This window comes from Apodemus sylvaticus, chromosome 2, assembly GCF_947179515.1.
Source record: "Apodemus sylvaticus chromosome 2, mApoSyl1.1, whole genome shotgun sequence".
Lineage (NCBI taxonomy): Eukaryota > Metazoa > Chordata > Mammalia > Rodentia > Muridae > Apodemus > Apodemus sylvaticus.
This window is the reverse complement of record NC_067473.1, coordinates 79,281,440-79,308,013: the sequence shown is the minus strand read 5'-3', so window position 1 is coordinate 79,308,013 and position 26,574 is coordinate 79,281,440. Positions and strand designations below refer to the sequence as shown.

General features: G+C 45.9%; 1 protein-coding gene across 1 annotated transcript in view; it reads right to left on the bottom strand.

Moving 5' to 3' along the window:
- Positions 1–26,574, bottom strand: part of Chn2 (chimerin 2) — a 259,819-nt gene that overhangs the window by 26,277 nt on the left and 206,968 nt on the right. The window contains exon 7 of the mRNA XM_052173762.1: positions 342–419. Coding sequence (XP_052029722.1) covers positions 342–419 — 78 coding nt within the window. The remainder of the gene's footprint in view (positions 1–341; positions 420–26,574) is intronic.

Here is a 26,574-nt window from a genome sequence, read left to right as displayed (position 1 = left end):
GCAGTTACCCCACTTTGGGGTGGAAAAGTACTGCTAGGTTTTGTGCAGTGCACTTCTAAGTGCCACTGACTGGGCATCCTCTGCTTCCTTCTTACTGGGCACGAAAGACTGAAGAGGAAGTGGGCCCGGGTCCTGGAACCGAGTCAGTGCTCATGCAGGTATCAAGGGCAGCAGCGCAGAGCCAGCTGTTCCAGCCTCCACTTTCACACAAGGCAGCAGGATTATGTGGAAAACAAAGGAATTTGCTGCCCCTCACCTTCATAACCAAATGGAAGTCATCAAGGACCCTCTCCCACTACTCACCCCCTTCTCACGGCAGCAGAAAGGATGCAGACTCTTACCTTGAAGTTGTGTGTCTTCTCATAGTTGAAGTGGTTGTCGTTGTGTGTGAGGGCAGCTCTTCGGACCAGTGAAGAGATCTGTGAACAGGCAAAGAGCTTGAGAGGAGACCAGAGAAAGCCACCTTTGAGTCCCACCTTTACCCCAAATGCAATGGCCAGCAGCTCTTGGCGCTTCCTGCTGGGCTTGGACTTCCGAACCACAGTGCATTTTCTCTCATTTTCCAGCCACAGTTCCTGAGAAAACATAGTGCTTGGATCTCAGCTCTTCTGGGTTTCTCCTGGGGAAGCTCTCGGAGCTAGCAGAGTGTTGGGATTGCCACTAATGTTGGGCAGCAGACTTGAGGCAGCTGTGTTCTGTCTGTAGAGGCCTGAGAGGCATGTGACCTGGAAGGGACTGTTTGAGTGATGGAGGGGGGCTCTGGCTGAATAGGGATGGGCCTGCTCTGTGCTGTTTCTTAAGGCTGCCATGAGCCTGGAACAATAGCACACATTCATATATAGCAAGCCCCAGGATATCCAGTTAGCATAGGGCATCCAGGGAAACAGCAATGCATGCAGCACACACAGATACACAGACACAGACAGATGGGACAGACACAGAGACAGACATACAGACACACACACACAGAAACACAGACACACACAGACACACAGACACACACAGACACACAGATACACAGACACACAGACACACAGACACACAGACACAGACAGACAAACAGACACAGACACACACACACACACACACACACACACACACACTCACACGGTTATTATGATGTTCAAAGTCAAAGCTGTGTCCAGTTATTCTGGGCTGACCTCCAGCAGACTAAACCTTTAAACCCAGATGATTCTTTAATCTTAAAGTGATAAAGTTACATCTATTTTATAAGTGCTGTCCGGTACCTGAAAACCTTATCTTCAGTCTTATTCATTTATTGAACTGCAACAGTCTGAGTCTAAGGAGTTTATGGAAATGCAAAGCATTTGGTTCTGGGCTCAGCCAACCCCGAGGTGGGAGGGTCAGAAGGCTGGAAGCAGTGTGTAGGCTGCCACACTGCAGGATTCTTCCCTGGTCCCTCATCCCTTCTCATGCTCTGCAGAAGTCCCACAACTGTACTAAATCCCCTTAACTAACACTCAAACACCACTTGTTTTTCTTTAAAACAAAGCATCTCAGATGAGCATTTTGTTAGCCCCCCCCCCAAGCCTACCTGAATGCCATTTTTGCTTTTAAAAGCATTGGATGGCCTCCTTTGGAATCACAATTTTGGTCCCAGATCTTTCCATTAATAGAAGTGGGGGATTGTGATGTCTTGGGAGTTCTTTAAGGCAGCTAATGCCAGACAGTAAAATCAATACTTTGGGAGCTAGAAAGCCAGGAGAATGCAGAGGGCTATAAGAGCAGAGACATGGTTGATTCTAGAATTTCATCCTGTGTAGCATGAGACCTGGCCTAGGGTAGGAGCAGAGCCCCTCCAAGCTGCCCTATGGCAATTCATGAGACCAGTCCTGTCCCTGTGAGTCTCCACCTCTGTACCCCAGCCTTTAGCTTGGTTCAGAAGTCCATTCTCCTATTTCACTCTGCAGCTTTTTATCTGAAACAGCAGCCGATGTTTCACACACACACACACACACACACACACACACACACACACACACACACACACACACATACACACACACAGGAACTTACACTGGGCTATACAACACTCACAATGTACTGAAGTGCATTTACTCATTTCCTCTCCCCCATGATCTCACATTCATTTTAAGATCATCACTGCGCCCACACCCAGCTTCTAAGGACTAGGACCACCCAAGGCTGTTCTCTGCTGATGGCTTCTTTCCTTGATCCGGTCTTAAAGTTCAACTGTCCCTTAAGGAGCTGAAAGGAGGTTTGGTATACCTTAGAAGTGTTTCTAGGCTTAGCCTAAATGTAAAAACTTGGAGGCCCAGGCTGTTTAACATTGAGAGAATATGTTTGAGAAGATAGTTCTCAGAGAGTATACAAGCTAAACCGGGACATAAATTATGGATTTATAAGTCTTTTAAGTCAGGTTAGATGACAGAGTATTCTATTTAATTGTCAAAGATGATGGACTGGATGTTAGGTGTATCTTATACTTTATAAACTACAAAATGGTAAAAAAAAATAGTTGTAAGAATTAAAGTAATTCTAAGATTAGAACAAATTTTATTACACATTAGTATGCCTTCCCTAGCTCCTCCTCTCTCTCCTCTTCTCCATTCCTATTTTTAAAAAAATCTTTTCCACTTATATTTTAATATAACTGTTTTATACTTTAATATAATATATTTATAAATTATATATAATATAGTTCTATTTAAATATAATATAAAATCTTATGATTGAGGTGATGGTCATCGGCTGTAAACCCAAGGGAAGAGGTCAACTGAAGGCCCAAGCTATATATTTGCAAGTTATACAAGAAGCTAGCCATTTAAAATGTGGCTTTTTTTCCTACCTTGACAACAATGCTACAATGAAACAGTGGAAATAATATGCTAAAAGCTAACCTATGTATGATTTAAAATCATATAAAATACAAATATCAAATATTGCTAAATCTAATTGTTACTATGACTATTGGAATGTCCTATTGAATGACTGGTGATATTTGGCTATGTAGCAAATAAATGAAAATCAAAACAAAAAACAATAACAAAAAAAACCTTGGAGGCCAAGGAAAATGATCTTTTCTTAAACCTTCATTGCTAGTAAATGAACAGAGACCTTTGGATGCAAGAGCTAGTTCTTCAGTGTGTGATAGGCCAAGTGTGTCTGATTATACCATTGGAGAATTAGATTAAAGAACCCTTTCTATGGCAAGTGGGCAGAGGAGTGTCTGTCTCCTCGTGGTGTATTGCTGGTTGAATATAAGATTTGTGTTCTTGCACGTTAGTGTCATTACTTGTAACCAGCATTTTTATTTCTATTCCTGACAGTGACTTCTTCAGACTGTTTCCAGAGCCTTTACCTGAACACAAGATGCCTTCAGCCACAGGCAGGCACCACACGTTCCTCCCATGAGTCCTCTTTACAGGGAATGCAGCTTCCAAAGAGAATGGCAGTTTCAGAGATAACCCCAAGTCACTCTCTTACTACAGAAAAGTGCTTGCAAGAATCTCCTGGGACCCTCCCTACACCCACCCCAGGAAACACCTCCCACGGGGCTCTTTGTCTGCATATCACAGGAAGCCCTCAGCCTTCACATCCTGGAAGGCACTGCCCTCAACACAATGGATGCTGACAGAAATCTTCTGATCTACTCTTGCCTATTCAGGGATCAGGCATTCTCTCTGTATCTTCTACTTAAACCTGGGTTTCTCCCTGGACTGCTGACATCTGGGCCAGCTCATTCTTTGTCCTGAGGGGCCGTGGTGGAGGCTGTTTGGAAGCTTGTACTCTCTCTTCAGTAGACGTTTGTAGAAACCCTGCTCTGATGGCTGAAGGAAATTTGCTGAACACTGCCCAGCCTGCCTCCTGTGGGGCTTGCCTGCCTTACATTAACGCCATAAACATTTAAGTGTGCTTGCTACCTGCCAGAGCCTGTGCTAGATACAATTCATGTTTGAATGCACTAAAGATTTCTAAGCCTACAGTCTGGTACTGTTCTAATTCCTTCCACTGTACAGACAAGGAGCTGAAATTCTAAGGTCTCAAATCTGGCCTTCAGGTGGGCAGTCTGTTATAACTAAGGAAATCTAGGCCTTCCCTCCCACCAAAGACCAGATTTTATTTTTTATTGTATTAAATGCACATAACAAAGATTTACCGTTGGCCACTTTAACATAAGCAGACTGGCATATGGTATGGAGGGCCTTTTGCCCTCCCCATCCCCCCTCAGAAGAAGCTTCTACTAAAGATACCTTAGGCAGTTAAGTGCAGCTATAAATACATGATGAATACGCTCAATACATCCAGATTCCCCCCCTCCTATAATGAGGATTGGAATCCTATGTTTAGAGTCTCTCTCTGTTCTATTTCTCTGTGTTCAGGATCTTGCATCTAGGTGGGTGTCCAGTAACAAGAAAGCAATGGGATGTTGTCAGATGAAGGAAAGAGAGGATGAGTGAGTAGCTAAACGATGTGGGGACCAGGCCACTTGGGGTGCTTGCATCACAGAGGAATTGGGGACCTTAGAAGTGTATGAGGTCACTGGCTGCTTCCCCTCTCACTCCCAACAAGCCCACCTCCCAGTCTCTAGCAGCCACAACTGTCCCTCTGACCCTCTCTGCCTTAGGGCAGAGGCAGAGTCACAGAGAGAGGAAGAGAAAGGGAAAGAAAGAGGTGGAGAGATAAACAGATTAATCAAGCAATATTGAAAACTGAGGAAAAAATGCTAAAATACTCAATATAGGGAAAAGGTGGATGAACGATGGTCCAAGAAGCATTGCATACCATGTAATGGGTTGTTACCTACACACTAACCAAAGGGACCAAAGTCACCTCAGATGAGAGGATCCACCCACACAGATTATCAGGGGAGGAGGAGTCTGCTGAACCAGAGACAGGCATACTCCCCATTTTGGTAAATGAAATGGACCAAAATAGTTCCCTCACCCTAAACTTTGGAGCATAAGCAACAGTATCTCTCGGGGGAGAATTGTCACAGGCCTCTAATTTCTTCTATATATTTTTAGCATTCTATAATTATAGTTTAGTTCTATTAAATAATTATTTTTTAAAACTATATTGTATGGCTTCGTTCATGTGGGTATAAATATGGTAAGCTCTTCGTATCCGAACTACACTTGGCGCTCATTCTAAAACTTCTTTTTCTTTGGGAGAAAGAACCCAGGCTCTGTGGCTCCTTGCCACATAGTTATTGAACAAGATCTAGAAATAGATACAAGTCCTAATTCTCCTGTCTGAAACTCACAGTGCTCCTCACAGATATAGAGTTCCCTCGTAGAGTCAACCACACACTCTGATACCCTGGTACTCTTTCTGATTCACTTTTAAGAATGCCTGGCCTGGGAATCTGCATCCCTAACACTTTCTCAGATTATGCTGGTGTGGCTGGCTCCAGGACCCACCCACCCCCACTCCCTCCTCACCCCACCCCCCCAGCCCCCACCTTATGAGTTTCACTTAGCCTGTGGCCTTATCGAATAAGAACCACACGGGGGACAGGTAAACACAGTCCCCCATACCTTCTCAAGCCCCCCCCCAAATGATCACACCCAGCTTTCTGAAGAGAGAGCCCAATACCTTAAACATCTCCTAGGGAAAGCAGTGTGCTTCTAGAATGTGAGTCCTCACTCACATGTATCTCAAGTGTTTCAACTTTTGCTGACTATTAGAAAATATGAAAGGATAAAAAAATCGCTATTGAAGAAACGACCCCTCCCCAAAGGAATCAATATCTTTTAAATATCAAAGCACATTTCTCTGTATACCATCCCATCTCACCCTGCTTCTGGAAACCTCTATTGACTCTATTGACTTTTAAGGAAGAAGCGAAAGTCCGTACCATAGTTTCCTACAGGGGTGGTCTGGCCCCTGCCACCTGCCCAGCCTTTGCTCTCACCACTTCCCTGATGTTACCTGGAGGACCGATAACCAACCATACACCTAGCAGTGTGGTTTTGAAGTTATAAATCATGAGCCCCCACCCCCCAGCAGGCTGGCTTTATGAGCTCAGGCTCTCTGCCTACTTGCCATCACAATTAAAGGGCACGCATGTCACTTGGCACCAAGCAGCCACCCACTGCAACTTACCCAGATCCTCACTGCAACTTACCCAGATCCTCACTGCAACTTACCCAAATTAATGTTCACAGACAAACCCTCTGAAGGCGAGGAGACCGCTATAGAGGCTTATTACCATCACTTTCAAACACTGATACAAAATCCTGGGTCTGTGATCTTTGGAGTTTCTTCTGGATTGTGGTGTCAAGCTGTTGTCATTACAAAAGAAAGCCCTGGAAATGGGAGTGGGGACCTGTGTGTAGGTCAGGCCCAGAGTCAGGAGGCCTGAAAAATAAGACTAGGTAGCTTTGGGGCGCGAGAAATGTCATTCTGTCCCTTGGAAATAATAAATATAATCTAATAAATATAAATCTATTATCTATCTATCTATCCATCTATCATCTATCAATCTATTTGTCATCTATCATCTACTTATAACTGTCTAATTCTGATGTTTTTCTTCTTATTAGCAAGATAATGATGTCGTTATTTTCACTTCTTAGGCCAGAAGGCTGTGGCGCTCTGAGGTATGCCCTTGGAGTTAGGCTCAGGAACCTTAAGGATCCTTCCCATGGACACCCCTGGATTCTCAGTGTTACAGATGAGCAATCTGACACAAGGACTAATTTCCCCTCTCCTTTCCTGAGAGCTCTTTAGAATAGAAATTTCCAATACTTAGAAATGCCACTTGGAAACAACCTGTGGTACATCTACGGACTCTACTCCAGCATGCCGCAGGCCTTGGCTTGGCCCCCAGGAAAGCTGTATTTTGTGAAAAATGAATATACCCACTTTTCAGTAGTGTTTTTAGTTCACCATCTTGTATCAAGATGACTTCTGAGTCTATAGAGAGCCAGCATGCTCTCTTCTCCTGTGTACACTGCGGCTTCGCTACCCATGAGTCTGGGGAGCAAAGCCTGGGTGATGACCTGGGCGGCCCATGTGCTCCAAGCTCCAACCCACTAATCCCATGGCTGTAACTGAGTGCGCTGAAGGCCTGCTACACTATGGAGAGGGTTGCCTGGGGGAGAGTTGGGTCTCTGGGGGTTGTGTCCCTGAAGGGGACATTAGGACCTGGCTTCTTCCTTCTCTCTTTGCATCTGACTCCCATGTGAGCAACTCTGTTCCACCATGTCCTTTTTCATCTTGCTCTTCTGCCTCAGTACAGGCCTAGAAACAATGGAGGCAAGGCACCAGACCCCAAGATCTCAGCAACCCATGAGCACAAATCTTTTCATCTTAGGCACTTGGTCATCTCAAGTTATCTCACTTGCCCAGGCCCAAGAACACTTAGCAATGTGCTGCAGACATTCAGCCCCAGAGGAAATGCCTGGGCTGAAGCCTCTGAGGTGTGTTTGGTTGGTTTTCAGTCTCTGTGGAGAGTTTTCACTCTTAGACTTTTTGTGGCTGTAGAGTGGCTATAACAATGTACGCCTACTGTATGTGATTTCTGTATATAATACATGTATGATCGGGAAGCTATGGGGGCTTCTACGTATATATTGAGGGACTTCAGACTCAGTGATTTCTCTGGTGATTTTTGCTGTGGAGTTTTAGAGTTAGGTTCCCATTTCTGTGGACAAGTGCAAAAACAAATCCTGAATGACATAAGCCCAAATTGCTGGGCAAAAATCAAAAGTGTGTCTTTTCTTTCATCAACACTACTAATCCAGCCGGCTTGAGCCTGTGGGCACTGAACACTCTCTCCTACTGTGAAAGAAACCCTCCTTGTTCTTTCTAACCACTGCCTGGAGTGTCAACTTGCTTCTTCGCTTGTGGATTTTTGTGTCTGAAAGAGGAGGGAGACAGAGCCAACCAAGTCACTAGACTGTGGACTCATTCCACAACCATGGAAGAACTGAGAGAGACTGGGGTAGGCACCTGCACCCTCCCCCCTTACCCTTCCACCCCCACCCCAGCTAAAGCTCAACAATACTGCTTCCAGATGCTATACATCTAAGCACTGGGTTTCATACTTGACCCAGCTCATGCCTGGAGCTGCTGCTGCCCTCCAGACCTGTGGCGTGTGGTCCCAGGCGTGAGACCTTGACTCTGATGGCGCAGGCCCAGGTTGATTGTCCTCTAGGATCAATTTGGAAACACGGGCACCAAGGAAGGGTATCAGCCCCCTCCTAGAAGTTGCTTCATTTTCCCAAGCACAGCCTTTATCATACGCTGAAGGGCCACGCAGACTGCTTACAGGCCAGAGAACCTGGGCGGAATCAAGGCTGTAACTGATATCTCTTCTATATGACTTGTCCCGCTCTCTTTTACGGAGACCCAGTGTCAGAGATGTTGGCTCACAACTGAAGTCTCCTAGACATTTTGATGTGGAAACAAGGATACTCCCCACTGTGGACAAAGCACTCAGGGACACCCCACAGCTCACACATTTTAGCAGTTGACTTGGAGGGTAGTTGGGTGGACAGCAATGAGCTTTATTTACATCAGAGCCTGCCCTCAGAGGAGATCTTTTATCATCTTAGCCAAATGTCTCCAGTGCTGAACCTACTGACCTACGGCAGGGTTATCTTTAGGGGAGCGGAACACTGCCATTGAAGCTTCTTAAAGGCGTGTCATAAACCATTAGGGATTATGATGCGGAAAGCTACACTACAAGCAAGCCCTGTGCAGTCTTGGGGGAAGCAGCTGCCAGCAAGGGCCCAGCTGCTGCTTTCCCCTTGTTCTCTGCCCTTCTCATGTTCCATATTTGCCTTGTCTCTTTGTACTTTTGTGTTGTCACGTGATTCCTCACCTCTGGCCAAAAGATTAACTTGCCTTATGGGTTTTTATTACAAAGTAGAACCCAGGTGCCCTCCTCTGACTCCTCCTCTGTCCCTGTCACTGTTACGTAGTTGAGGTAGATACATTTCTTTTGGAAGCTATACAGTTACCGAATTGCATTTTTTGGGTGGCTAAGGAATGGCAGTTTTCAGAGCACCATTGCAGACTGTGTCTGATAGAGCTCTGGGTGTTTAATAGGACATGTTTTTTTGGGAGTGGAGTATGCTTGTCTTTGTCTAAGGGGGAAAATGATGGTAAACCACTGGTTTCTGTGTGTGAACAGTCCCAGATTCAAATGACAAGAGATGCTTGTTAAATAGTTTTTTCATTTTGTCACAAATAAAAACATCTCCAATCCCTACTGTCCTTTGTACAGTGAACAATCACCCAAACAAAACAGCCTTTGATGCCACTCCCAGCTGCGTGGCTGAGGCTCGCCCAGGATAGAGGACTCAGTATTCTGAACTGCATATAGAGACTTGTGCATTCCACGTAGAATTTCAGCTTACTTCTGGCCTCTGTAGTGGGTGGAGACTAGGATTTTCAGACGCTACCATTTGGTAAAACCAGCCTAACACCAAGCCTGTGGCCCTGCATGTCCTGTCTTTTCCCCCAGGGGAGTCAGAGTATGGTATTTCATGGCCACAGCTGTGGCTACAGCTCTGTGAAGAGCATAGGTCACGCCAAAGTGGAAGGCTGACTCTACCGAGACGAGGCAGTTCATTCTGAAAGGACTATAAGTAATTTGACCTTGGCCCATTTTTAAGGCAAGAAAATTATCTTGGATAAACTGCAGAAACATATCTTGTCTCTTCTCTTCTTCAGCCAATCTTTCTAAAGTAGCTATTGTTTATCAAGTACAGAATTAGGCAAGTGAACAAGGGAGAGGGTTGTCAGTAAGTAGACTGTAAACACAGCAGGTGATGTGCTAGAAAGCCACCTCGGAGAAACAGAACAAGGTCTTAAGGGCTAGGAGATGCTCAGTAGCTGCTCGGTAAAGGGCCTGCAGTGCAAGGAGGAGGACAGAAGTGTGAGTCCAAAGAAATCACATAGACTCAGGAGTCCGCACATATTTGTAATCTCAGCGCTCTTATGGAGTAAGAGGGAGAGAGAGGAGAATCTTAAAAGCTTGAAGATCAGCTAGCCTGGACTATATAGTGATGAGTATCAAAAAAGCCAGAGACTGTCTCAGATAGAGTAGAAGGCCAAGGTCGACACCCAAGGTTGTCCTTTGATCTCTGCATTTATTCCATGTGTTCGTGTGTGTACACACACACACACACACAGACACGTCTTTCATTGAAACTGGAGTGCAACAATTTTGTAAGATCAGCTGCCAGGAGGCTCTGGATCTGCAGGGCTCCATATTCCAGTGTATACAACTAAATCTGGCCTTTAACATGAATTCTGTGTTCTAAATCCAAGTTCCCATGCTTGTTCAGAAAGCACTTTGCTGGGGCTGGAGAGATGGCTCAGCGGTTAAGAGCATTGACTGCTCTTCCAGAGGTCCTGAGTTCAATTCCTAGCAACCACATGGGGGCTCATAACCATCTGTAATGGGATCAAATACCCTGTTCTGGTAGACAGAGACCGTGTTCTCAGACACATAAAATACATAAATCTTTAAAAAAAACCAAAAATAAAAGAAAGCACTTTGTTGACTGGCCAACTTCTACACCACACATGAAGGTATACATTTTGTTTTCCTTAAAATACGTAGATATTTCAAGTTATTTTTGACAAAGTTTGAAAATTCCATGTATATCCCTATCTGGCAGGATTACTTGCATATTTCAGGTGTTTTAAACAGATGAGTATTTTCCAGATTTGTCTGTGCCCATATGAAACCAATAAACAATGTGTGGGAGACTCAATACTTAATGGCAGGATGGTTGTATCCACCAAAATAGAAAACACAGGTTGATGTCTGCAGCACAGTAAAGGCTCAGCAGAGTTATGCAGCCTGATCAGGCTCAGCCAAAAGTCCTGCTTGCCCCAATACAGAAACATTGGACATTGGTCTTGCCTGTAGTCCTGGATGACCCTGAGGTGGGCAGATATGGGCGTTACCATCTTGTCTCCTAAACAATGAGTCATTCAGGGCTGGTGGATGAGGACCCTTGTCACAGATAACAGCCCTTCAGTCCTGATAATCCCAGGCAGGGTGAACCACCTGTGGTACTCCATGCCAGGCTGTGCTCCAGAAGAACTAGGACAGTGTGCTGGCTAGTTTTATGTCATTTTGACATAAGGTGAGTCATTTAGGAAGAAAGAATTTGAATTGAGAAAACAATTCTGCCAGAAAGCGCCTGCTGGGGGGGGGGGGGACAGTGGGGATATTTCTTAGTGATTGACAGGGAGGGCCTGGCCCAGTGTGGGCGGTGCCAGCCCTTGGCAGGTGGTCCTAGAGTATATAAGAAAGCAGGCAGAGTGCAAGCCAGTAAGCAGCACCCCTCCATGCCTCTGTATCAGTTCCTGCCTCCAGGTTCCTGCTCTACTTGAGTTCCCACAGTGACAGAGTGTGCACGGAAGTTAAGCTGAAATACACCCTCTCCTCCCACGCTGATTTTGGTCCTGGTGCTTCATCATAGTCATGGGGAGGTAGCTAAGTCAGGCTCCTTTTGGATCTCGTGGGTTGTGCCCGAGTTGCCATAATGCCTCGTTGGACAGAGCCCAGGGTGTCATCTGAATACCAACATTCCAGATTGTGACCTTGTCAGTGTCGTGGTGCCAGTGAGTCTAAAGTCCCAAGATCTCTGGCTACTGCCTCAGGGGCCTGGCACCCACACACCTCATTTTCACATCATTGCCCTTAATAGGCCTAAGAAATAATCTCTCATAGAAGTCCTTATCTCTGAAAGCTACAGCTTAAAGATCTGAAGCCACTGTCCTTTCTTCCTTGGCTCTGAGTCTGTCCAGAAAATCAATGCCTGAGTCCAAAACACTGTGACCAAAGACAAAGACTCAGAGGAGACTTGTGGTTGGTGGGAGCCTGGTGCCTGCTGCTACTTGGGGCACAGATGCCTGGTTGCTGGCTGTTATGCCAAGCTCTATTGCTCTGCCTGGTTTCCCAACTTGGGTTCTGTCATCTCCTCTGGAAGAATCTCTCTGCTGGCCCAGCTGGTGCCCTGGACTACTCTCCCAGGAGAAGCACGATTCAAGATGAACTCCGGTTCAGCAAAGGAGAATAGAGTCTTCTTTCAGTTCTGAGGGAAGGTATGATGGGAGGAAAAAGAACAAATTCCTCACAAAAGGCAAAATAGTAGTATATACTGAAAAAAGTGGTACCCAAAGAATGATGAATTCAGATGGGATTTATCAAACAAGGGGTGGTGTTGTACCTGTATTCCCAGAATTTGCGAGTGTTGGTAGGAGGAGTATGAATTCAGTGCAAGCTTAGGCTACACAGAACATGTAACAACGAATTTTTCTTTTTTTACTATGGCTTGTTGCTTAGCAATGGTATTTGAGGTAGGCTCTGTTGTAAATCCTTTCTACTTCAACATTAAAAGCTAATGTCCTTGAGGATGAAGTCTCCCTATATGATTTATGCTAAATTAGTGGGTTTTTTAAAAAGGATTTTATTTATTTGTTTTATGTATATGACAAGTACACTGTAGTTGTCTTCAGACACACACCAGAAGAGGGCACTGGATTCCATTACAGATGGTTGTGAGCCACTATATGGTTGCTGGGAATTGAACTTAGGACCTCTTGAAGAGACTGGTTAGGTCAGTGCTCTTAACCGCTGAGCCATCTCTCCAGTCCTAGTGGCTTTTTAAGAAAGGATTAATGCATATCATGTTATTGATAGTGGAAACTTCACATAGAATGCAGTTTTATTTTACTTTTTTTCTGTGCAGACAAAGCAAACATGAAACAGTGGTTTAAATTTTGACATTATGAGAAAAATATTGTTCTATACATACAGTATGAAAATAGTTTGACTGGAGGTGCTGACATTTTAGCTTATATAAATTGTTTTTATGCTCTAGAATAACAGGGATATGTATTTAAAGTCTTTTGGAGGAATAGATTAGATACTTCTATAGATGCTTTATAGCTGCCTAGTCTCTCCAACCTGCCCACCTAGCTAGCCAACAGACAAGCCTGTAGACACTCAGCCAACATGGGGTGACCAGCTCTTCGGGTGAGGCTCTGTTCTGGTCTCTGGACACCCATTAGGTCCAGTCCCTGCCCTCACTAGTGATAGTTCATAAACTAGCAGACACATCTGCGGCCTAGGAGTTTAATATGCATAGGGCGTTACTGTTCATCATTATAATGCTCCAAACATGGAGGTCCTGCTTTTTAGGACTTCTTTCTTAGTTTTTGGCTAACCTTCATAGCTGTTGTATATCCTGAAAATAAATAATCCAGCTCATTATAGCTTAAAATTTGAGTCTCTATGTGTATGCCCACAAAGCCCCAGTAAGAGGGCACCACGACTGTAGCCTTGAAATTTCTCAGAGTTCACTATACTGTCTTGTCTCATAGTGCACTTTGACCTTGCCTGTCCCTAGTCACTTTCTACCCTCGCCTGGCCTCCCACCACACTCCCCATCCATGGCCCACCTCTTCTGGGTGCATGTGACATTCACGTGGCTTCACTTGACGCTTTCTTATTCTTTACCATCTTCCTATATATATTCTTTATCATATCCCATATGTTTAGCTTGCCTGGATGCATCGGAGCCAAGAAAGACTTCTGGGCAAAGAACTTAGTAAACTAAGAGCTGATTCTTCAGAAACATATCATTGATAGACAGCTTAAATGTCCCTGTCCCTGCAAGCTATGACACTGGTCATGAACAGCAAGACATGAAAGTGACTCTGGTTACCCGACAGGAGAGCAGGCCTAGGCGATCCTTATTTATTCATTGACATGAAGGGAAGACATTATCCCATAGCGTGCTAACACAATGGGGTAGTATTAGCTATGTGTGTAGTCCTTGCATCTTACAGAAATGGAAGCTAAGGCCCACAGAGGTGGAGTAGTACGCCCAAGGTTTTCAAGCCAGTTAGAAGCAAAGTGATACCACCAATCGGGACTTCCAGAATCCCAGTCCATTTTCCTCCTGCTTCTTCCAGCCCATGGCCCTGTCCCCTGCCTTTAGCAGCCTTTGGTTTCCTTTCAGGGTAAGGGATTGGCCTTGCCCAAAGGAGATACCTCCTAAAAAATGCTGATGCTCTACAAAATGTTCTGAGGCCAAGATGATTTTTAAGTAAACCCTTACTGCCCTTGAAGAGAGAAACACACAGTAACATTTGGATTGTGGGCTCTCCTCCAGTTCCCTACTATGACCCATATCCCCGGAAAAAGTGAGGCCAGCCACTGCTTCCCACGAACCTGACAGCTTCGAGAAACCTCAAGCTGGCTTTCCCACTGCTGCCCCAGAAGACACGACTCAGGCATGAACTCAGCACTGCTCGGCAGGGCCAAAGCAAGGACGATAATTTCTATTCATGTTGAAAATAAACATCCCACCTCAAGCGATCACTCTAGTACCTCTAAGGTGTGGGGGGGAGAAACTTGGAAGAGACTCAAGTGTCTTTGGTGAGAAGGTCAAGCAGAGAAACATTTTCAAAGTCCATCCCTGAGCTGTACTCTGGTGATGGACGGTCCTAGTGGCCCGTGGCTGCGGTGACTGAGTCATGGCTCAGTAATGGCGGGGCACTTGCCTGTCTGCACAGTCTTGAGATTAATTCGCAGCTTCATGGGTGTAAATGGCACACTTCTTCAACAGATCATCTCAGTGTGTCCACCATACAGCCTGTATTTATGGGAGAAGAGAAGGCTGGAGCTAGGAAGAAAAACCTGCTCAGTCAACAGTCATAGGGACTGAAGGAGCTTTTGAGCCCACACCTGTAGCTTTTACATGATTCTTGTACAGTTAATAAAGCAGCTCCAGATATGCTTGCATTGTTTTGCTTTGCAGTAAAAATGGCAGCCCCCCCACCGCAGAGTCCTTGTAGCCTCCAACACTGTGCCTGTGAACCCCTAACTTAAAAAAAAAATATTTATTTTATGGATTCAGCATTGCTCTCTTCAGACACACCAGAAGAGGGCATCAGACCCCATTGCAGATGGTTGCGAGCCACCATGTGGTTGCTGGGAATTGAACTCAGGATTTCCAGAAGAGCAGTCAGTGCTCTTAACCGCTGAGCCATCTCTCCAGCCCAAACCCCTAACTTTTAAGGTCATTTTCCTCCTCAGCACCTGGGAAAACATCCCAACCTGTATGGCGTCTGTGAAACAGAAAGGCAGAGCTGGAAGCTGCTCACAGAAGCCACAAGGGGCTCTACCAACGGATGGGTCCAGCTGGACACTGCACAGGAAGGCCTGAGCCCAGGGCTGCCACACTGTGTGTGCCCAGGGACTACTGCGTGGCCCTGAACATGCACCCATGTTTTTAATTTTATCAAGTCAGATGCATTCCTCACTCTGGAGGAAGCAAGACCTGTTGCCAAGATCTCTCCTGAGCGTAGGTGGGGATTTACTTAGCTAATAATTCAGTGGTTCCCAGACATTCATTAGAACTACTCAGGAAGCTTTAGAAATCTTGATGTGGGGGGGGAGGGGTGAATACAGTTGAAGTACGTGATGTACTTAGATGAATGCCTTTATGAAACCCAGTGCTATATAATGACGATCATATGCCAACAGGCGTCCATCATCAGACAATGCCAGTACATGTTTGCTAAGGGAATCTCGCTTCCATGGGACACTGACCAGTGTGATTGTGGTCACTGGCCTGGGATAAGAACAACTGTGAGTGACTGACGTACTTTATTGACAGAGGGAGAGCATCCAGGAAGACAGGAGTCTACCTGTGGCATACTGACGGTATCCTACAGTATTGCGGGCTCCCAGGCCTGTTTCCTGTTCCTCTTCCCTGTTCTCCTCAGCCTATTCTTTCTGTGGCTTCTTTGGTCCCGGGTTTCTAATGATAGGACATGTATGTTCCTAGAGGCTTCTACCACTTGTGGGTTTGTGTGAATATCTGAGCCAGGCACACAGGTAGGGAACATGGGCTGAAAGCTGATGTTCCACAGGTCTGGTTGTATCCTGCTGTCCCAGTAGCAATCCCAGGGGGTTTGTCCTGGGGAGCTGGAATTGCTACTGACTGACTGCACACTGGTATTTTTCTTTCTCTTCTCCATGACACCATCTGCCAGATGTGCTGTGTCTGGAGACAACTGGAGTCTCTGTCTGTCGTCCAGAGGTCTCACCTGCTGCGGAAACCTCAAAGGACTAGGGAGCATGGCCTTGCTCTGATTTCTCTGCAGCTATGCTCACCTTTTTGTGGAAAACTAAACCTCCATATGACATAGGAGACCAGTGGAGATGACAGAGGGACAAAAGACTATCAGTGGCACGTGGGATAGAGTGAGATAAAAACAGAGCGAGGAGAGGTCCTCCACACCTCGAGAAAGACATTAGACACTGATGATTAGAGCATCAGCCACCCAGCCAATAAACAAAAAAATCTGTAGGGACCTGAACCTTTGTAGCCTTTGTAAGAGGCTAACTCCTGATTCTCAGGGCGCCTGGCAAGGCACAGACATCACAGGATTCCTGAGGATGCCTGATCCATCATAAAGGGGCACTAGAGACGGGCTCCGCCTGGCCCAGTGTAATTTAATTCAGCAGTAGCAGAGACTTCTTTGTGAAACAATCGCTGTCAGGTTCAAGGCTCCAGGGGCAGGCACTGGTTGAATTTCATCCCCTGGGCATTATTACATCTGTCCTTTGAATTCTGATATTTGTCACAGGGCTGGATCAATGCAAACAGAGCTTTGCCAAAGAGATAGGCAAGGGGAGCCAGGGCCTCGTGCCTTATCTTGGTCCAGAGCCTCCTCCGCTCCAGAAGCACAGTCTTCCACACAGTGCAGTGACTGTGGGACACTGAGAAGCCAGCCAGGGGACATCTGATAAACACTTTGATCCGATGATTGACGTCTTCTGCCTCTTCCACGTGCACAAATCCTCACTGATGTGATTTCCGCAATCTGATTGTTTTGGGTTCCTATTTCATCACTTCCAGATTGAGGGTTTAGCTACGACTCTGTATGTCTAGTATCTGGAAAGGGCTAACTACTGAGTGCACGGGGGATACAGGTGCCCTTGGAAAGAGTCATGGTGGTGTTAGGACACTGGAGCTCCAGGGCACAGAGGTGGGCAGCTAATACGAAAATCACTCATCTGTCTGATGGGTGCCATGGGTCTAAGAGCTGCCAAGGCATTCCTTTAGAGACCGATTACCTGGCATTCCACTTGCCCCATGGTTTAGACATTTGAATAGCACCAGTCTAGCTGCTAGTTCTAGAGTCTTTACCACCTGAAAATGGTCAAGAGACCCATGATGCTTTAACAGTACAGTACACATGGTCTTAGCCTGTGATTGGACCTGTATTCAGGGGGTGGGGCATAACATGAAGGAAGAATGCAAATCAGTGGTGCAGATTTGGCAGCATTTAACCCCAGAGGCAGGGACGTTATAAAGTTAACCAGAGATCCAAAATAATAACATGCTCAAATAGCCTGTGACAATGGGAGTAATGGAAATTCTGCTATTGCTATGGTTTAATTTGTAAATTTCAGATAGAGCTGTGTGGGCAGCTGGAGAATGGATGCAGATTCATGCAGAGAGGCTACCGTAGCACAGCTGAGCAGCGTGCAGCCTGCATGCTGGCTGGCTTGACTTCTCCACAGCTGCAGGGCTTCTCCGTGTCTAGATTCACTCTCCTTGTACTGCATTTGAACCTAGCACTGCAGGGTCAGGATGGCCAAGCACTTCGAAAGCTGCTCTTTCAGACTGAAGAGTTTCCTAAGGATCACTTCTCCTGCTTTCCCCCTTGATACTCATATTTAAACGGTAAATAAAGGGAGTGAGTTCTCCAAGGCTAGAGACACCCTTGTAACCTAGAGCAACCTCGGAGTGCAATTAAAACCAATTAGGCTCGTGTGTGCATAATTACAGCAACTTAATGAGCAGACAGGGAATGAGCCTCTTCTGGGAAGCAATGGGATCTCCATGATTGTGATGAGGCTTACTGAGAAGGGGGTGGTGGGGACAGCGACAGGGAGAAAGGGGACCCTTTCCAAGGAAGTTAGGATGCTTTTGCTGCCTGAATGACACATAAAACTCTTTGCCGTGCACGTGCCAGCGTCTGGAGGGCTGGAATGAGAATGGTTGTATGACTTGATTCAAAACAGTGCAGAGGAGGGTCCTAGGTCAGCCAGGACCTGCTCTGGCAGTGACACTCTGGCCTTGTTATCCCTTTGCTAGGCAGTTGGGAGTCCAAACTCCACACCTGGCACTCCTAAAACCCAGGCCACTGCCTGTTTTGGATCCAGGATTCTATGTGGCCACTCCACAGACCAGAACACTAAGGTAACCTGATAGTGAGTCTCAAATATCTTGGAAAATATCCTGGCACAAGAGAGGTGTCAAACATGCTTCTGTGTGCTGTGGCCCCCCGGGGAAGTAGAGGTAGACCTGGAATGTGGGTAAGGGAAAAATCAGGGTGATGCTTCTGGGATCTTCTGACTCCCAGTGGAGAAGTAGGCTGCAGAGCGCCCTCTACAGCCTGTCTGCAGAGCAGCACGGGGCTCCAGTCTAATTTCCCTGTGGCCTCTCCAACCAGAGGCATTCCTAACCACTGGACAAACACATCTCAGAAGGCTCCTGTACAGTTGAAGCAGCACCCGGAGGGCTTGTGAGAACAGATTTGTAGGACCTGAAGCTGACCCAGAAATCTGAAAGGAGGGTGGGGGGAGGGGAGATAGACACCTGCAGGTTAAATAGGCCTGTGCCTGAAATTTGTTACTTGAGTACTTGTATGTCATTTGGTAAACACATTCTCTCCCTGCCCTTGAACCAGGCACTATGGTGGGCACAGGAAACTCAGGATGACTAACCTTCAGGCCTTCACTTCAAGGAGCAAATATTTGTAGGAGTGAAGACAGAGAGCCCAGTAAGAAATCATGTAGCAATTCCTGCTCCCGGGCTTGGGAGGTAGGTTCACAGCGTTCCGGGAACAAGTAGAAGACACAATAAATAAATTCAGGGAGGCAGATGGGGGAGGAACTCTATAAAGTCAAGGCCAGAAGAAATATCCAAAAAGATTTGATGGGCCTTTGTGTAGAGCTAGCGTGTGTGTGTGTGTGTGTGTGTGTGTGTGTGTATGTGTGTGAGAAAAAGACAAAAACATTTTAAGTGGACAACCACACCAATGTGGGATGTGCTCAGGGAGAAGGTGGAGTTGTCCTTGAAACAGGCACTGTCGGATTTGTTATTACTGTTTACAGGACCAGGGACTGAACCAGGGGCCTGTGAGCCAGGCAAGCGTTCTACCGCCGAGATACATCCTAACCCTTCTGGCGGTGACTCTGCCCTCAGCCCTGCAGGCTGGGCTCCTTCCCCCAACACTCGTCTCAGACAGCTCCAAGTTTGGCTGTGATTTGAAACTGCTCAGTAGCCAGGTTCTGATGCACAGCTGCCTTGTTTTGGGTAATGGAGGGGCTGAACGGGGTGGGGGTGGGGGGCGCGGGGTGCAGTACACCCTAAGGCTGGGGAGCGGGAGAGCAGGCACACGGTTGAATGACACAGCTGAACCCCTGTCCTCAGATAAGGTGTGGTGTCCTCCTTGCCCTCACTTCTCTCCAGAGCAAAAGACATTGTTTGGATCCAACTGCAAAAAGCACCTGACACCTCCCCCAACCCCAGCCTGTCACCTACTGGCCACAGGCATGGCTCAGCCGGGTATTTTTAAAGTGTTGTTTTAAAAGCAGCATACACAGTATTAGGTTTCTTCTGCACTTTCAAGCAGAATGCATTGTGTTCTGCTCCGTATGCCTGGCCTCTCCTTACGCCCTTTACCCACCTGGATGTCTGACCTTTGGAAAACCATATTAAAGGACAGACATCTGAAAAACAGACAAGAAACCATTGTTGCCAGCCAGCAAACTGGAATCCCACATTTTCCCAGTGTCAGGGAAACCACACAGACAGCAGATAGGTCAGAACAGGCTTCAGGCGCCCATCCGGCCACCCGGAGAGCAGACGGGTGTGGCTTGGAAACAACTTGTATCCTTCTGCGTGTCCACAACTGTCATGTGACTAAGTAGTTTCTAAGACTATGAAAACCTTCTCTAATTTAAACAATTCAGTTATATCGTATGTGTATGGGTGTTTTGACAGGATTTATGTGTATCTTGCACATGCAGTGCCCATAGTGGCCAGAAGGGGGCCTCAGAGACCCTGCAACTGGAGTTACCCCCCTCCCCCCCCATCCCCATGTAGGGGCTAGGACTGAACCTGATCCCTCTGCAAGCACAGCCAGTGCTCTTAACTGCTGAGCCATCTCTTCAGCCCAGAATCTATAATCCTATCAGATGATTTTTTTTCAAAGCTGTAGTATTAGTCATGTTTGTATTGTGTTTATTAAATCTTAATCATGTTAAACTTTGGTAAGTGAACATTTATTCTGTACAATGAATTGTTCCATCATTAAACACCCAGAAGATTAAAAACGGGGGCGGGGTGGGGTGGGGGGATGGGGGTGGGGGGATGGGGGGGTAGTAAGATGGCTCAGCGGGGGTCAAGGAGCTTGCCGCCAAGCCTGACAATCTGAGTTTGAACCTATAATCCATGTGGTGGGAAGACATGGTGCACGTGTGGAGGGGAGAAGACGACTTTTGAGAGTTGGCTCTCTCCAGACTGGGTGGCAGGTGCCTTTACCTGCTGAGCCAGCCCTGCCTGACAGCACATTCTTAGTGATTTTCTGGAACTGCTAGTTTAGTGACATCACAGTGGTGGTGTGAACTCAGGGTAGGCAATCTACATCATAGGTATAGGCGGAGAACGCTGCACCCAGGTCTCCCTCTGGCTGCCCCACCGGGGAAGCATCTCGGTTGTATCCCCCAGCACAGCACAGACTGTGGTGTCTTTAAAGGAATCAAATGAGAGCACGCCAAGCAGCAGTTGAGGTGATTTTACCAAGTATGAAACCTAACTACTAAGAGGACGCTGAATCGTGGCTGGGAAGTTTAGAACGAGTGACGTCCACCCGCTTCAGAGTTCTGTGAGTTTCAAGAAAGTCACACAGCCACTGTCACTTCTCTGCACTGTTAGCGTTGTTCTGACCATGTGACTAAACAAATAAAGTAGAGTTAGGTGTCACTTTGAGGACAGGTCACAGAAAGAATGTGATGTTGGGCGAAGCATGGGCATGGGGCATGGGTGAGAAATAACAGGTTGGTGCTTTAAGACCCAGCCACGGGCAGGATTTCGTTCATGTGACCTGACCTAGCCCATCTTGACCGAGGTGCTGATGACTGAGGGTTCACTGGCTAGAACATGGTAGGAAACTCCTTCACCACGCCCCACAACAACCCCTCCACTTTTTACTGGACACTCCAAGATCTCAAGCCACATGTGCGTTTCGTTTCCATACGTTCCTGTCTGCTAGCTGTCCTGGCATCAGAAGTTCCCTGACTGTGAAGCAGTGGCTGGCACTACGAACATGTCCCTACCCGGTGCACCCTGTTCCCCACGCTTCATTCCAATGGCCACATCTGAAGTCCCTCATCTGCTCCTGGCTCTCTGCCTGCCATCTCTTGTCTTTATTTTGCCTCAAACCAATTTCCTTTTCCTTAATAACACAGGTCAAATGTCACCTCCCCTTTGAACTTTCCCTGAACTCTCATCGCTGGTAATTAACTGCTTTGTTACCAGAGCATGGTTTGAACCTTTTATGGAGAGCTATAATCTGGATACTTCTGTCAGCCCTATCATATCCCATCCCCCCCCATGGAACCACTCCTGACTGAGACACTTTGTGACAAGAAATTTTAAGCCCTTTTTGGAGTTGGGAGGCATATGGGGCACAGGGTGTGAGGACAGACTGGACTGAGGAAAGTACAAGGTGACAGCACCAGTGAGAAAATAATCCAAACTGGTTAGCGGAATTGATGCGACTGTACTTTAGCCTAAAGAAACCACACAGATTTTAAACTGGAACCCCCTGGTGGGTACAGATCTAGTCTGGGTAGACCCGATCTTACTGTCAACTCTGAGTCAGCCAACAGGCACACACAAAACAGAGAGGCGAGTGCGGTGGGCTTCGTGCCTCCAACCAGCCGGCTAAGGCTTCCAGAGCTCTATTCTTCTTGGGGCTCTTATCCTCCCGCTGTGGGGTCTCCCTTCATCAGTCTCAGTGACCTGCAATGCTTCCCAAATGCCCCTGGCTACATGAATGAATGAACAGTTTGAGGATGTCACTGTTGCTTCTCTTTTCCTGGTGTAAAAACTAGCAAATAATGCCCATTTCTCTCTAATGAGCAAGTTTGGTTCCCAGCACCCCTGTCAGGTGGCTCACAACTACCGAAAGTCTAGCTCAGGGGACTGTGATATATCTGGCCTCACTGGGCCCCTGCATTCATGTGCACAGACACACGTGCATGCTTTAAAAATAAAATGAATTAAGAATTGAATCCTTAATGTGGTTCCATTTACAAGGCCCCTTTTCTAATGGAACTCACACGTCTAGGTCCCAGGATTAGTGTCTGGCATCCTGGGAGACCATTGCTTTTTTTTGTTTGTTTTGTTTTTTGTTTGTTTGTTCTTTATGTCACAATGTTCTAAGAACTATAATCACACCCACTTCCTGCTAGGCTGCCCTCTCTCCCAGCTCAGGTTTCATGTTGCTGTGAACAGCCTTATTAACTCATGCTCACAGGCAAACAAATGTGTGTCCTACAGATGACAGTAACCCTCCTATTTGCCTTCAAAATATTCCTTAAGTAGAAGGAAAATACAGACACGCTCGAGTTCTGAAACCATTGCCACAAGACCCCAGGAAGTGCCCGGATGAAAATACTGAAGAACCAAAAATGGGGCTTTGAGGAATCATGTTTCCCAAGAGAATAAACAAAATGTGCTCATGGTGATGGTTTCTCTCTACATTTCTGAAGTATTGGGAACCTGGAGTTCTGCTGGGTAAGCACACACGGTTGGTTGGCATCTTAGAAATAAGGTAAGAGGAGCCGGATCCTGCATGATGACGCTGGCTGCTCTACAAGGGAGGGTTTTCTAGGCTGGAGACCTGTTAAACTTGGCCACGTGACTTGCTTTGGACGATGAGATGGGAATGGAAATGTTCCCAGCCACCGCAGAGCTGAGGTTTAACAGCTCTTGAATGATTTTGCTAGGAATTCAATGAAGACTGAACACACCGGGCTTAACGAGAGAATCGTCAGGGAAGAACTGAGGTGGCAAGGCACACAGAAAGAAACGAACATTTATATTAAAGGACTTTAACTTTTGTTTTACGCATCTGAATGTGTTGCCTGCATATATGTTTGTGCACACAGCTCTTGAATGATTTTGCTAGGAATTCAATGAAGACTGAACACACCGGGCTTAACGAGAGAATCGTCAGGGAAGAACTGAGGTGGCAAGGCACACAGAAAAAAACGAACATTTATATTAAAGGACTTTAACTTTTGTTTTACGCATCTGAATGTTTTGCCTGCATATATGTTTGTGCACCAAGTATGTGTCCACAGAGGCCAGAAAAGGGTGTCTGGATTTTCTGATACTGACGTTACAGATAGTTATAAACCACTATGTGAGTGCTGGAAATCAGAGCCCAGGCCTCTGGAAGGGCAACAAGTGCCCTTTACTGCCAAGCCATCTCTTCAGCTCCTGTATTACTGTTTTAAAGTGAGACCCTCCCCCCCCCCAGAGGGATAAGTTCAGTTACTGAAAAATTATTGTTATTAATTATACATCATGGAGCTAAATAAATGAGCTTGGGAACACTGGTAAGTGGGGGTAGCTATGACAGTCAGCCCAGAGTGCACAGATCAGGTGGCAGCTGGCCATGCACAGCCTATAATCCTATCTGGATGGCTCGTCCCCACCCTGCCTCCCACACATACCAATATAACTTCATAAGTGGTTGTAACCTGAGCCGCGCTCTTTTGAGTCTTGGGGATTTGTCAGGATGGGGAGTTATATGCCTGCTTTAGCTTCAGAAGCCTTTCTTTCCTTTATTGACTTGAGACAAAACTCATAGGGCATAAGTTAGCAGCTGTAAACTGTTCAACTCTCCAAGGCTCATCCATGTTGTAGCGTCTATTTAAATATCATTCTGTTTTCAGGAGTGAGAGGTATTTAATGCTTGTGTATACTGACGCTTGCTTATCCATTCATCTGTTGGTGGATATTTGTGTTGCTTCCTCTGGGCTATTGTGAGCAGGAATATTGTGAACATCTGTGTGGGGTGCTGGCCTGAGCACCTGTTTTTAATTCTTTGGGGTATGTACCTATTCACTGAGTTGCTAGGCCATGGGGGAATTTGTTTGGTTTCTCCAGAGCTGCTGGGCTGCTTTCCACGGAGACCATCCCACTCCAGTTCCCACCAGCAGCGTACGAAGACTCCAATGCCCACAGCTTCCCTACGACTTACTGCTACTTTTAAAGTATAACTGTTCTAGTTTCGTTTCTGTTGCTGTGACTGATTCCCTGGTCAAAAGCAGCTTAGGGAAGAAAGGACTTACTGAGCTTACAATATGGGGTTATAGTCCATTGCTTTGGGGACCTCAAGGCATCACATCCGCAGTAGAGAGAATAAAGACTCGGCCCTGTTTGTTTGCTTTCCTGGAACTTCCTCTTGTCTTAATTAGTTTAGGTCCCTCTGCCTAGAGAATGGCACCACCCATTGTTCTGGGTCTCCCTGAATCAACTGACAATCAGGGCAAGCCCCATATGCCCTCAGGCTAACCTGGTCCAGATAATTCCTCAGCTGCAACTCTGTCCTCAGTGTCTCTATGCTTTGTCAAGTTGCCAGTTAAAACTTATCTACCCTGGTGGATGTGGGTGATATTAGTCATGGTTCTGGCTGTGTTTTCTTTATGACTAATGACAATGGGCATTGTTTCATGTGCCTACTAGCTAGCTATCAGCACATTTTCTTTCCAAAATTATATCTTTGTCCTTCCCATTTTAAAAATGGAATTGTCTGTCTTTTTGTTTTTTTGAGTGTTAGAAAATTTTATACCTTGTGGCTATTAAGACCTTTATCAGAAATATGACTTGCAACTGCTATATTCCATCTCATCCTGCATCTTTTCTTCTTGATGAACAACACATTAAGATCTGATGATGCATGGCATATCTAGTGTTGAATTATTCATATTTCAGTGTCATATTTAAGAATCTACTGCCCAAGATGCGATAATGACCATTTATGTGTTTTTCTCCTACATTTCCCTTTAAGATTTTAATTTTATATTGAAGTTGTTGATCTATTTTGCATTAATTCCTATATACAGTTCACAGTAGTTCAATTTCATTTCTCTGTATGAAACAGCCAGTTGTTCTAGCACCATCTGCTGAAGAGACTATCTGTTTCCCAGTAAATGATCTCAGCACTCCTATAACGGTATCAGTTGGCCCTGGATGTGTGGGCTTGCTGTCAGTGTTGGGGCTGGAGGAACATCAGCCTGAGCAATTGACCTCATTTTCTTTGTGCACACCTGTGCCTCTCAGACCCCTCTTAGCATCCTGCTGTGTGTAGCTGTGACAACCCTGGGCCAACGTAAATCCTCTAAAATATATTATTTTCATTGATTTCCTCTACTTCTATTTTCATCATCGAGTCAGGGCTCAGTTGTTTAAACTGTTGACCTTTGTCTTCAAGCACAGTGTTGGTATATATTATATTTTCCAATTCAGTGCAGAGACACAGCCCCCTTCTATGGGGTAACTAATGAGCAGAACAACCCTCTAGAACACGTTACAATGGAGAATTTTATTATTCAGGGATGGAACTGTGCTCGGTTTTATAGAGATTTATATTTTTTAAGCATATTAAGAATCTTGCTTTCTTTAAAATATGACCCTAACAAGGTGGGATTTTGTAATCAGCACATGGCTTAAAGTCAGACTTCAAGCTTGCTTCTAGCCCCAGGTCCTTCCTTTCCTAGGCAGTTATGAAAAAACAATCTAATGAATCCACTGGAGCATTAATCTTCCATATGGAAAGAGGTGATGACAAGAGAGCTCACCCTCAAATTTCATCCCCAGTGATCTAAGAACCAGGGAGCACAATGCACATGTATACACCTTATGTGTATTGAGGCTAGACAATGCAATTCCCCAACAGTGCGGCCAAGTCAAGGAAAACAAAGATGCCAGGCAAACTCATTTCAACATTTTTTGAATAAGCGTGTGTGTGTGTGTGTGTGTGTGTGTGTGTGTGTGTGTGTATCAAGCAAAACTCCAGCCCATCTGCAAATACCAAGATGAAAAATATTAAGTCCCTGCCATTATTAAGTCTGTTTCCTTTGTGGTTGTCACAGTTTCATTCCTTAATATTCCGTATGCATGCATGCTATTCCAGCAGTACATACGTACATGTTTTCAGATCAACAATTTTATAATCAAGGCTCTATGGCTGGTTGAATTCTGATTTCCTGTAGGAATGTCTCTTTTGGGGCCAATGAAATTCATTATAGGATGGGTACATGGCACTCTCTTAAGAGGTTGTATTTTTAAATCACCAGAAACAGAGGAGTGAAACAGGAGCCACAAGGAGGAGATCTCTGGTGACAGCCCATTAGTAAACGCAATGGAGTGGGCCCCTCCCACGCATGTTAGCGCTCCACTTGGTGAGATAGTTTTGATAGTTTAAGCCATTGTTTCCGCACTGGGCAAA